Raw genomic sequence first — 13,653 nt, 5'->3', positions numbered from 1 at the left:
GTCCGTTCAGGGAGCGCAGCGGCGACTGCCCGGGGAGCCGCTGCGGGACCCCAGGCTGCCCGGCCAGGTGAGCCAGGAGCGGTGGGGCGACCCGGAGCGACGGGGCCCGGCGGCTGCGGGGGGCACGGAGGGCTCCGGCCCCGCGGGCCTAGGCGGCGCGGGCGGCTCGGCGCGGCGCGGCTGGGGGCCGAACAGGTGCGCGGGTGTGGGGCGGAGCCTGGGGATCCTGCGCACTGCGCGCGCCCCACCCCCACGCGCGGCGCCCCGCGCAGCCCCCGCCCCGACGCGAGCGGGAGGAGGAGCTGCGGCGATCCCCGCCACTCTGGCAGGTCCGCGGCGCCGCGGGAACCCGCCGACGGCGCGGGCAGCCGGTCCCCGCGCCCCAGAGGTGCGGGCGGCCGGGGGACCATGGAGCAGGGGGACGCGCCGCGCCCCGGCCCGGGGCTGGCGGCTCCGGCGCTGCCCCCGCGGCTAGCGCTGCTGCCGCTGCTGCTGCTGCTGCTGCTGGGTCGGGGGCTCCGTGCCGTGGCCTCGGCCTCCTCCTCTGGGGCGGCGGCCGAGGACAGCAGCGCCATGGAGGAGCTGGCCACCGAGAAGGAGGCGGAGGAGAGCCACCGGCAAGACAGCGTGAGCCTGCTTACCTTCATCCTGCTGCTCACGCTCACCATCCTCACCATCTGGCTCTTCAAGCACCGCCGGGTGCGCTTCCTGCACGAGACAGGGCTGGCCATGATCTACGGTGAGCACCCGCGATCCGCGCCCACCACCCCGACACCCCTCTCCGGGCGCCGGCGCTGCACTCTCCCCACCCCCGCCCCGCCGCGCTGCTCAGTGCCCCCCCTTCACTTGCCGGTGTGTTTCGTTTCTTTTCCGTTTCCCCAAGGCGACGGGGTTGGTGCCCAAGGTCAACTGCCTGCATCTGCGGGCTTGCTTTTAGCGGTGAACAGCGTTCCACCCGTGTCGACGTTTCTCCTTCTGGAGAGCAGGAAAATGAAAGGCACAGAGGTGGCCAAGTTCTGGCCACCCGGTTCTGTCTCAGTTTCGGTCGCAACCCCACCTCCCGCACTCCGCATCGCGCCCCTAATTCCCCGCCCCAGTTAGTGGAACGGGTTGTGTGGCGTGGGGTGGGTGGGGGGAAGGGTGAGAGGAGGGGCGACTTTCCATGGGGGGGTCACACCACTCTAGGAAGCACGCCACGGTGCGGGTGAGGGCTGAGGGTTTCTAGACTTAGATATGGGCTGGCGGGGCCTGGTGAATGCCGGCAGCATCCGTGGTCAGCAGGGTGGACGCCCACTTCTGAGATGGGCATTGCCAGGTCTCCTTAATAAAGTCAGAGCATGCACTGCGAACAGTAAGCACAGCTCGGGATGCAACGTGGGGGCCCTAGCAGAGCCGGCACTGTCGGGGGAGGGGCATGCCTCGGGTCCTTTTACCCTCCTGGGAAGTTTCACTCAGTCACTTGTCTTTTTTTGCAAGCCCAGAGGAGTTTTTGGAAACCTCGCTGAGACTTTGAAGCTACGTTTGCGAGTGAATCAAGAAGAGAAGTAGTGGTTTTAATTCTGGAGTCTGCCTTTTGTTATGGAGTAGGCTGAAGTCTCTAGCTCTGTGGATTTAATGGCACCCAGCCTGTTATGTGCGTGCATGCGTGCGCAGGGGGTTGCTACAAATATTGTTTGCATGCTTGTCAGCCACAACTGGAATCTTCCCCCTTCCTTGCCCAATGCTCCAGTGTCCCTCCACTCTACTAACCTGGACCCTTTGCGTTTAATTCAGCAGAGTTCAAGGTCCAAGTTGACATCTTCCTGTGAAATAGGCGAGCCCATTTCATGACTGTTCCCAGTCGGGAATATCCTGCTACATCACTTATACTAGAAGGATCTCTCCACTCCATTTCCACTTAGGATTCCCTGATAGAGAGAAAGGAAAGCAGACACCTTAATCTTTATTATGAAAATTACCTTTGACCCTGGGCCTTGCTTCGGTATCAGTCATTTACAGCCCAGGCTCATGGCCATCAACCAAGGTTTAAAAGAGGTTATGGCTTAAACAGACCTTGAATTGAAAGTGTCAGGTCTCCAACAGTTTGGTTATTGCACATTATATATGTGAACTTTGGCTTCCATGCCTGACCTCTATATCTGGCCTGTTCTGATCTTGCAGGTTCATGACAGTAGGGGACAAATGACAGATACCAGGTCAGCAGGTCAGCTAGCAGGCTTTCTGAGCAGAGAGAAGGGGAATTGAAGCCCGGTGTTGTTTTAGATTGACTCTGAGTGACAATGCAGATGAAGCTGGCCTTTATATGTATATAGATAGCTATGAACATTTTTGAAATTTTATAGCCCCTAGATACAATTCATTAAAGTACAAAGTGAATACTCATAGAAAGTGGATTTGATGGGACCATAAATACATGCTCAAGCACATGGAAAATAAATGGAGATTTATAAACCTGTCTTCCTTAGGAGTACTCCATGTTCTTAGGAACTCAGTTTTATCTCCTAAGGCTTAAATTCAACAGTGGAATTTTCCTTTGCTGACTTATATTTTTTAAACACAACTCAATGTTTCAGTCATTGGAGCCTGTTTAATTTTGTGTTAGAGAAATGTGCTTTAACTCATGACTATTAAGAAAAGGCAACATCATCTGTTGTAATTTTGTGTTATGGGGTTGCACTGTTCCCTTGAACTATTTTGAAAATTTTTTTCAGTATATATAAGTTATGCCAAATAATAGTATTTTGATGTACATTGCCTGTAACCGAGAAAACATTTCTTTCTTTGATTTGTCGTCTGTTTCAAGCCCTCTTATTTAAATTCTAATGTCATTTGCTTATCAAATTATTCATTATCTACTGAAGACTACTGGAATTGAGATTCTGATTTTAAAATTTCATCATGAAAATCTTTGAATACAAGTAAATTAATTACAATTTTTCAGGACTTTTCTTTTTTCTAATGGTAAGAAATCAGATTTCATTTTTTGATCAATAGAGGAAGTGAGTAATTGTCCTGTTGCCTCTGAGTAACAAAAGATAAAAAAAAACCCTAAGGAAACACTTGGTAAAGGTGCTGGGTGTCCAGCTTAATTTCTGGAGGTGAGCACTTTAACTTTGAAAGGTTGGCAATTAATTTTACAGTTGCAAAGGTCACTCTAGGCTGTGTTCAGAGGGGGCCATGCATTTTTGGAAATAAAACCTGGGACCTCATATATGCAAGGCATATATTTTACTTGCTTCACATTCCCAGCACTAAAGGTTGAATTTTGATGAATGAAAGGTTTCAACAGTGAAAAAAAATTAAAATGTCAGATGTTTTGCAATTTTAAAAAATATTGAAAATGTGACACTTTGATTTGAGAAAGAAGCTTTACTATTTAAAAAAATGTTGTATATGTGGTAATAGTAATGTTACACATTAAAACAAATTGTGATTGTGTATGCTTCTGTGGATATAGTCATAAAATATCTCTAGAAGGCCATGCAATGGTCTTGTGTAGTTTGTAAGTATGAGTTCCTTGTGGAGGAGGAGTCAGTGGCTGTGACTTTGGGGTGGGGGAGGGATACACTGTACCCTTTTGTGCATTTTCAGTTTTTGAATTATAGAAATGGAACCACCCAAAAGTATGTTCATGTCTCTGTTCTGTGGTATTATGATCACACTTTCAGATTCTCCTTTTTTGGGGGGTCACACCCAGCAATGCTCAGGGGTTACTCCTGGCTCTGCACTCAGGAGTTACTCCTGGCGGTATTTGGGGGACCATATGGGATGCTGGGAATCGAACCCTGGTTGGCCGCGTGCAAGGCAAATGTCCTACTATTGCTCCAGCCCTGCACTTTTAGATTCTCCTGAAAGCTTCTATAGTGTGACTCATGCCCACTTGGTCCTATTCTATTTAAATTGCACTATGTTGTCAGTTTTCTGTGACCTTTTAACTGTCAGCTCTGTGCATGAAAATTCTGGAACCTGTTCCTGGAAAGGATACAAAGTCAAGAAAGAGCCAGAGCTTTTCCTTTTTTTCCCTTGTACCTTCATTTGATCCTAGTATTCCACCTAAATTAGTTGCAGTAGAATTGGGGTTCACTCACTAAATCTTTCCCATAAGGGGCCTAAGGACAGTGAGAGACACAGTTACGTGCTTAACATTATGATTGAAAGGAACTCCCCCATCTGCCAAGGGACAGTTGTCAGCTCTCATGAAAACAGGCCATAAAACCACAAGGGGAGCAGTGACCACTTTCTCTAGGGAAGGTGAAAGCAGACCCCAAACTCCATGATGATGAGGTAGCTGCATGGCAGCCTGTGGCAAGGTGCTTGCCTGGCACCAGTCTAACCTGTTTTGTCAGGGCAGGGAGCTCCCAGCTGTCTCACTCTGTACATGATTAAATGTCATCCTAAAGCTACCAGGTCCAGCATGTCTGTGCAGCAGAAATAGCAAGTGTTTGAGGCAGGGAACAGTGATCTAAGCAGACTGTCAGTTAATTGTGGTTGTCTCTCCTGTATACTATAGTTCCACTTCCCCCATAATGTTTTTGTGACAACTGATACGGTTCTAAAATATCTAACTTTTCCATTCTAGCCCACCACCTGCTACTTACTTTCCCCCCACCCTATCAACTTTCCATGTACATTTTCATCAGTTTGCCCAGTTTTTATGGATCATGGACTCCTTATTGCTTTGTTGGAGTGGGATTGCTAAGCACTGCTGGAGAGTGGATTCATAGGCAGATTCTGAAAGGAGAAAATGTGACTCTTGGCAGTGGCATGAAATTAACAATTGAGCTGGAAAGCAAATATATCAGAACTAGTCTTCCTGGTAAATTTTGAGTCCTTTATTTTTCAAGAGCCCTTCACTTTGGAATTAGATTGGACCAGGTTCATTTGGTCTCACTTTGGAATCAGAAGCCCTGGGTTCAAATGCTAGCCTTGTTACTTCTAAAGTTGTAACATTGAGAAAACTTTCTAAACTTGACTTTACTCTTTTGAAAAATAAGAAAAAATCACCCCATAGGATTATTATATTATTGAAATAATGAAAAGTTTAAGTACAGTCTCTGGTACTTAGACACTTGGTAATTATTAGTTCTCATTATCAAGTTACTTTTGCAAGCTTCACTAATTGAAGTTCAGAAGAGGCCTTTTGTCATTTGAAAATGCATTAGAGTACAATAGTGGGGTGAGAAGAATCACAGTTTTTATGTGAGCTATTTGTTTCATAACTTGAAAAATGGACAGTATGTGTGCCATATTTCTTTTTACCCAGAGGTCCCAATTTTTAGAATTTCTCCTTCAGAAATATTTGGGCCAGCATGTTCCATTATGAAGACAGAGATAGTTACAGAGGAAACAAGTCACAGTACTCATTAAGATGGGGTTGATTAAATTTAGCACATCCTTATTAAGAAGTAATATACAGCAGGTAAAAAGGGTGTTTTGAGATGTTTACATATAGGGAAAATTGTGTGCCTCTAGTATCTCATTTATTTAAAATTGTGTAGTGTATATACATAAACATGGCATGTATGAATTTATATGTTAAGTGTGCTTTTCTGAAAGGATATACATACTTAGCAGTGGCTATTTTGGGGGGAAATGGTACCAATTATTGGGAGGGAAGGGTTTTGCCCTTTTCTGTTTCTTAATGGTCCGAAATTTATAAAGCATTTGCACATCCTTTTGCCACTAAAAAGCTATTTAAAAAACACTAAAAGCACTTGAACAGCTTTAAAAAAAAAGAAACTCAACTTCTGTGTAGCAAAAATGCATTTAAAACAGGAAATTATAGATTCTGATCATAGTTATTGGGTAACAGTTTTCTGGGATGTTAAGCTGTTCCTTCTAATGCAGTCACCAGGCATAAAAAGAATATATTTAGTTATTACTTGAAAGTTGTAAATTAAGGTAAAATGTGTCTTAAAAATGAGAAGAATAAAAGGACATTTCCTGGAAGCACTTCTCACAACTTTCAGAAGTGAACCATTTGGAATGATGTAATTAGAAAATCACCATTTCACAACCACAAATTATAATTGATTTCTACAAAGATTTTAGTGAATTCCAGAATCATGGTTAAAGCCTCCTGGGGAATAGTAACCTGCATGTTTTTCAGTATCATCCCCACATATTGCTAGCATATTGCAAAGGAAAGAAGGTCCATTTATATTGGAATGGTCTGATGGTCATCATATTATAAACATCACCAGATCTTTTCCTTGCCCATATTAGAACAGACTTCCTGATCTGATTCAGTAGGAAGCATTTAGCCTTACCTTTCTTCTGGATGTTCATCTAAATTTTCTCAAGGATTTAGGCATCAGTTTAGAGGAAAGGTGAGGGAGTGGTGGTGGTGGGGACAAGTTACAAAATTCCATGCAAACCAATGAGGCATTCAAGTTATTGGGCAATAGACAAGAGACTTTTGGGGGGAGTTTCCCAAAAGTCTATGTCAAGAGAAACAAAATGGCAAGACTACTGTTTTTATGGGATGAATTAGATCCCCAGAAAGTTGCCCATCCTGAAGTTTGTATGTTGTTATCCTGTGTGAGAGCATTTAGAGCGGGAACTCTGAGGGGTAATTAGGTATGGTGCCTCCATGGTAGGACTTGTGCCCTTTGCGGTCAAAGTTCCCATTCTCTATTATATGAGGACATATCAAAGAGCATGGCAATCTACAAACAGAAAGCTGGCCCTCACCAGGCATTGAATCTGACAGCATCTTGATCTTGGACTTATCAACCTCTATAGCTATGAGATATCAATATTGGTTGCCTAAACCCTATCTGCTTCAACTTGGGTATTGGTGTCCAATATGGGGTCACATTACTGAAAGTGGGGAACTTTAAAAAAATCAATTTCTTTATGATAAGCAAATGTTTTACCTATCTGTCCATGACCCTAATTATCCAGGGTCATGAACACATTTCTCAGGCAGAAAGGGGTCATAAGTGAAAAGTTGTTAAGAAGCCCTGGTGTAAGACATCCAGTCTTATATTTTGGTTTAGACAATCAATGCAGTTAATGGAGACCACATAACCATAGGCAAATGTAGTGTTAGAAGCCTGATTGTCGCCTACTTCATGAAAAGGGGGTAAAAAAAACGTTTTGAGGACTAAGGGGACTGCTCAAGTGGAAGAGCACAAGTTTTGCATGTGTTAGACACCGAGTTCTATCCCCAGTACTCCAAGCTCTTCGAGCACCACTGGAGGTGGCCCTGGAGGCACCTGAACACACAGTACTGGTCCAAGCACTGAGCAGTTGACATGGCATACACTGCTCGGCGGAGCAGCTCATAGAATGGTTCCCTGGTCCGTCTAGCATGGTGGGTTGTGGTCTTTATTGAAACTCAAATAATCAGGGATATTTCAATGTTGACTTAGTATTAGATTGTATTAGGTAATTAATGTTTTTCCCTAGGTGTGCCAATTGAGACTATATAGGAGCACATACTTATTCTTTGGCAATGGAGCCAGAAGTATTTAGTGGTGAAGTATATGAGTCAGAATGTATGCTATTTGCTTTCAAAAAGCACACATACAGAGAAAAGAAACATAGCCAAAGACCAGAAATTATTCTATTCTCCCACTTATTCCATCTAAGTGGTGGATGAAAGAGTGTGCTTTGTACTTTGTATAAAGCTTTTATATATGTTTTGAAATTTCCATTTGAGGAGAAGAATGAAAAAGTTATTAACATGTTCGGGAGTAGCTCACTAATCTTTCTGACTAAAAGGTTGTACAGGTGAGACTATACGTATCCTGTTTGTTACTCTCATTAAACTCTGACACTGAGTACTGCTCTTCAACATTAATTTACATGGAGTGATGTTAGATTTGCATGATGAGAAGCAGTGTCTTCTCTTTTAATTTCAATTTTTATTTGGCTGGATTTAAAAATGTCTTTGGAAAGACTACATTTGTTCCACTTAGAAGATAACACATGTTAAAAAGTTTTCTCTTTTGGCTAAGGCATTCGAACTGACTTTTAATCAATGTGAATATTTGAGTGAGTGAATGATTGCCATTCTAACAAAGAAACCTCATACTTCAGTGACTTAATATTAGAAAACTTCTTTTTTCTTACTTCATATAATGAGCCAGTGGTTCTTCATGTTGTTTCAGGGAACAATTACTTCTCTTTATGGCTTTTCCATCTTGCAGAGGATTCCCTCTCCCTCCCTCCATACAATGAATGAGGAAGGAAAATGAGGATCATATGGGGGAAAAACATGTAGTAAGCCTGGAAATATTGTCACTTTGTCCCGTTCTTTTTGGTCACCAAACCACATCTAACTGAAAGGGAGGCAGGCAGCTATAGTATATCTGGAGCACAGGATCCCAAATGTGTTTGATCTACCTTTCCCGTTTTTGGAAAAAAAATCACACAGTGCCTACCTACCCCCCCCAACCTTGAAATCTACCTTCTATAAGTGAATATAGAGAAAGTGTCCCCAAGTTAAACTGAGGACAGAATTTGCACCTTTTTGTTGTAAATATATATTTTAAGTAATCCAGTTTGAAGAGAGAATTTACCTTGAGTTTGTTTCAAAAGACCTATTGCATTATTTGGTAACTTGTTAGAAATAGCAGCACTTGCTTCAGATTGACTTATTAGAATGTGTTGGAATGGAGCCCAGAAATCATGTAATGTGTTATCAAGGGTTTCTGTTTTGCATGCTGAAGTTTGAAACTCATAATAGAATATTGAAATGTTCACTCCTTTAAATACATTTACTATGTTGCTTGCAATTGGAAAATGTCAGAAAAGTCCAACCACGTATGGTGCATTCACTGTAAAATTCAGGCATTGTGTTAAGAACTTTGTGTACTTTGTAACTTAAACTTTCTATTGAACATATGAAGATCATACATTGGTCCTATTTTGCCAGATGAAGAAATTGAAAGTTAGGTCTAGTAACCCATTTATCTAGGGCTACATGTTTGATATTGCTAAATGGGGCCTATTATATGATGAGGTCATTAGGGTTGAGGACCTGTTTTAAAGGCAGGAAAGAGCTGAATTTAGAGATTTATTGGAATGGGATAGGTATTTCCATTGGAGATTTCCTAAAACCAAGTAATTGAACATTGATGTTCTATTGTTCTAATGCCTTTGTTGAAAAGATGATTCCTTCATTGAATTATGTTTGCCATTTTGTCCAAAATCAATTGCACATATTTGTGTGGCTCTACTTCTAGACTTTCTATTATGTTTCATTGATCTATGTGTATACTTTTTGCCAGTATCACACCATCTTGCTTACTATATCCTTCTGTGGGTCTTAAAATTGGGTAATGTGAATGCTTCAACTTTAGTACTCCTTTTCAAAATGTATTTAGCTGTTCTAGATCCTTTGCCTTTAATTTATCTGAGAATGATATTTGTGATTCCAGTATACAGGTTTTATACATATCTGATGACTTTTACCTTAAACATCTCATTTGTTATGCAATTGCAAATGGTTTTATCTTTGTAATTTAAGTTTCCAGTTGTTCATTGCTAATATGTAGAAATAGAATTGATTTTTATCAAGTATTTATCAAGTATCCTGCAGCCTTGCCAAACTCAATAGTTTTAGTAGCTTTTTTGCCTTTTCCATCAGATTCTCTATATGTAATCATGTCATTTATGAGTGAAGGCAGTCCTAGATTTTTTCCTTCCAATTTGGTTGCCTTTCTTGTATTTTCTTGCCTAATTGGATTAATTTGCGTGTCATGTTCAGTGTTGAATTAGAAGTGGCATTGTGATAGTTGACATTCTTCTCTTATTCTTGATTTTAGGAGAATAACATTCAATCTTTTTCCATTAGTGTTACTGTACATTTTTCTAGATGCCCTTTTTCAGGTTGAGAAATTTTCTTTCAATTTCTTCTCAACTAAGTGTGTTTACAAGGAATGAATATTGAACATCTTTCAAATGCTTCTCCTGATTCTGTTTAGATAATCACATGGTTTTCTTTTTAATTAATTTTAATTTAGTAACTGTAAAATTACAAAGTTTTTTGTAAGAAACTTTGTGAACCCAAATCCAAAGATTGGGTTTCAACATACATTGTTTTAACACGGATGCCTTCACCATTATCCCTTCCCTCCACCAATGACCCCACACTCCTATGCCTCCCACCCACCAATCTGCATCCATGAGAGGCCCTTATTTTTTAAAATTTTTTAAATTTTATTGTTATCTTTTCTTACTGACTGACTACTATTTCATTGTGTATATGTACCATTGTTTCTTTATCCTATCATGTATTCTTGGACCATTAGGTTGTATCCTGACTGGCTATTTTTGGTAGTACTGTAATGAGCACAGAGGTGCATATATCTTTTCTTCGTTTTCTTTTGGGGCATTTGGGGTATATTTCAAGAAGTGGAGTTGCTGGGTCATATGGAAACTCAATTTCTAGTTTTTTGAGGAATTTCCATATTGTTTTGCAGAAAGCCTGGACCAGTCAACATTCCCACTAGTAGTAAGAGTGAATAAGAGCCCCTTTCATTCCACATCCAAACCAGCACTGGTTGTTCTTGTTCTTTTTCATGTGTGCCAATCTCTGTGGTGTGAGATGATATCTCCTTGCTTTTTTCATTTATATCTCCCTGAGGAATAGTGATGCAGGGCACTTTTTCATGTGACTTTTGGCCATTTGTAATTCTTTGAGGAAGTTTCTGTTCATTTCTTCTCTCATATTTTTGATAGGGTAGATTTTTTTTCTAATGTGGGCACGTCCACCTGCCCACATATCAAATACCGCAGGATGGATATGTCGTTCCAAACGTTCTCTCTTCTGAAATCCGACATGCCATTTTGTCGTAAAGACATGTACAGCACCTAGTCCAGACCAGGTCAGACCCGAACACCTGAAGAATCTGCCGCCAGTACTCGTCAATACACTGGCTTGGCTCTTCACATGCTATCTGTTCATGTGAAAGGTTCTGTCCCAATGGAAAATCAACAGGACTTTTCTGTGGTACAAGAAGGGAAACATCCACGACATCGGCAACTATTGCCCAATCTGCCCATTGTCCATCATCTATGAGTTGTTCACTCGAGTCATCCTGAATAGAATAGGCAGAACACTAGACGAACAACTATGCAAGCAAGCCAGATTCCGATAAGGATTCAGCACAATCGACCATATCCACATAGTGACTAAGCCCATTGAAGTTTTGCGAGAGTTCAAGATGCTGCTCTGTCTAACGTTCATCGATTTAAAGAAGGCCTTTGATTCTGTTCAGACTGAAGCGGTCATCAAAGCCCTAGCCAAACAGGGTGTTCAAACTTAGTACATCAAGATCCTCCGAGAGCTGTATTAGGGATTCACTACCAGGATCTCACCATTCTACATGGAAGTGATCATTGACTTACAGAGAGGGGTTCAGCAGGGTGGTACCATTTCATCGAAACTCTTCAGTGCCACCCTCGAGAACGTCATGCGACAATTGGAATGGGAAGGAATGGGAGTGAAGATATCACCACCTCCGCTTCACTGATGACATCGTTCTGATAACACCAAACATTAGCCAAGTGGCACAAATGCTGGCCAACTTCGACCAAGAGTGTGGAAAGGTCGGACTGCAGCTAAATCTCACCAAAACAATGTTCATGAAAAACGAACTACTCCCTGACCTTCCATTTGCTCTCAACGGAACAAACATGTGTACCTGGGTCGAGAACTCAACACGAGGAATGACTTGGCACCAGAACTGCGTAGGAGGAAGAGAGTAGCATGGAATGCCTTCAAAAGGGTCGAAGAAGTGGTTAAGAGGATAAAGAACCCCCGACTCCGGGCACATCTTTTCGACTCCACCGTTCTTCCTGCACTCAGAGACCTGGGCCCTATTCAAACAGGATGAGAACGCTATTCGGGTATCCCAAAGAGGAATCGAAAGAGCTATGCTTGGAGTATCATGTTCCACTCAAGTGAGAGAAGGAATCTGGAGTTCCGACATCCGTCATCGATCAAGAATCTGGGACTCTGTCTCGTTTGCCAAGGTGTCAAAAATCAGATGGGCCGGACATATAATGTGATTCAGAGATGACCGCTGGACTAGAGTTGTTATCGACTGGATTTCACAGGATATCAAAAGACTGCATGGCCACCCACCTACGAGATGGTCAGACTTCTTTGTCAAAACCCTGAATGAACAGTTTGAGGCTCTTCCTGTTCCTGGAGCGAGCAGCAGATACCATTGGGCTACTCTAGCACGTGACAGGCATGAATGGAGACGTTACTGGTGTCCACTCAAGCAAATCGAAGATCAACAGGATGACAAGTGATACAAATGATACAAGATTATTTCTTCTAATTTTCTACCAGTGTCTTATATATCTTTGATATTAACCCCTTATCAGATGAGTGCTGGCTAAATAAGTTCTCCCATTCCACGAGCTGTCTTTATATCGTATCCTGGTCGTTATTTCATTTGAGGTGATTCTTTCTTAATGTATTAATATGGTAAATTACATTTCTTTTTCTTTTTGGTCCTGAAAGCTGTTATATCATTCTAGCTTGATCGTGCATTTTTTTTCATTTTTAGGAGATTTATTTTTTTTAAATTCTTTTATTAATTCACCATGTGGAAAGTTACAAAGCGTTCAGGTTACATTTCTTTTTAAGTGGGAAGCCCATGGACTCTATTTTTGCGGGGGGGGGGGCTCACACCCCGGCGATGCACAGGGGTTTCTCCTGGCTCATGCAATCAGGAATTATTCCTGGTGGTGCTCAGGGGACCATATGGGATGCTGGGAATCAAACCCAGGTCATCTGCGTGCGAGGCAAACGCCCTACCCGCTGTGCTATCACTCCAGCCCTAGCCCATGGATTCTTGGGAAAACTCCTATATTATATAATTGTTACATTCTTCTTTTTTTTTTTTTGCTTTTTGGGTCACACCCGGCGATACTCAGGGGTTACTCCTGGCTTTGCACTCAGGAATTACTCCTGGCGCTGCTTGGGGGACCATATGGGATGCCGGGGATCGAACCCGGGTCGGTCGCGTGCAAGGCAAACGCCCTACCCGCTGTGCTATCGCTCCGGCCCCTATAATTGCTACATTCTTCTTACAGTATATTGTCAAAATTATTTGAAGTCTTGCTTAGAATTTTTACATCTGTGTTTACAAATAACACTGGTCTAGTTTTCGTTTAGTGTCTTTGTCTGGTTTACTGCCACAGAATAAGCACCCTGCCATGGCATTTGCTAAATACCTTCAAGACTTTTTAAAGTTTGTATAAGACCAAAGCAGTAGTACAGTGGGTGGGCACTTGCCTTGTATGCAACCAATCGGGATTTGATCCCCAGCACCCCATAAAGTCCCCCAAGCACCACCAGGACTGATCCCTGAGTACAGATACAGGAGTAAGCCCTGAGCACTGCAAGGTATGGCCAAAACAAAAAAAAATGAGTTTGTCACGTGGCTGCATTTGCAGCTCTACGACATCTCATACCTCACACCACTCACATTCCAAGTGTAGCATACCACATTTGATGGGGTTTAAAGTAGAAGACAACAATCCTGCCCGCCGCGGCTTGGGGCTCGCCCTGAAGCCCCCACCCCGCATGGCACTTCTGGGCTGCCGCCGTCAGTTCCTCACCAATCCCCACTCTGCAGGTAAATAGGAAATCCCTTGGAGACCCTGCCCAGCACCTTAGGGTCG

The 13,653-nt window shown here is 42.8% G+C and overlaps 1 protein-coding gene across 3 annotated transcripts in view; it reads left to right on the top strand.

Annotated features, from left to right (window-relative positions):
* Positions 1–255: 255 nt before the first annotated feature.
* Positions 256–13,653, top strand: part of SLC9A7 (solute carrier family 9 member A7) — a 183,330-nt gene continuing 169,932 nt past the window's right edge. Inside the window, exon 1 of one of the 3 annotated variants that reach the window (XM_055120491.1) lies at positions 256–739. In XM_055120491.1, the coding sequence (XP_054976466.1) occupies positions 409–739 (331 nt within the window). In that variant the 5' untranslated portion in view covers positions 256–408. The remainder of the gene's footprint in view (positions 740–13,653) is intronic. The other 2 variants (XM_004612898.2, XM_055120492.1) reach the window with 2 other exon arrangements.

The sequence above is a fragment of the Sorex araneus genome, chromosome X (assembly GCF_027595985.1).
Source record: "Sorex araneus isolate mSorAra2 chromosome X, mSorAra2.pri, whole genome shotgun sequence".
NCBI classification, from domain to species: domain Eukaryota; kingdom Metazoa; phylum Chordata; class Mammalia; order Eulipotyphla; family Soricidae; genus Sorex; species Sorex araneus.
Note: the sequence above shows the minus strand (reverse complement) of the source record. Positions and strands in the feature narration are given on the sequence as shown.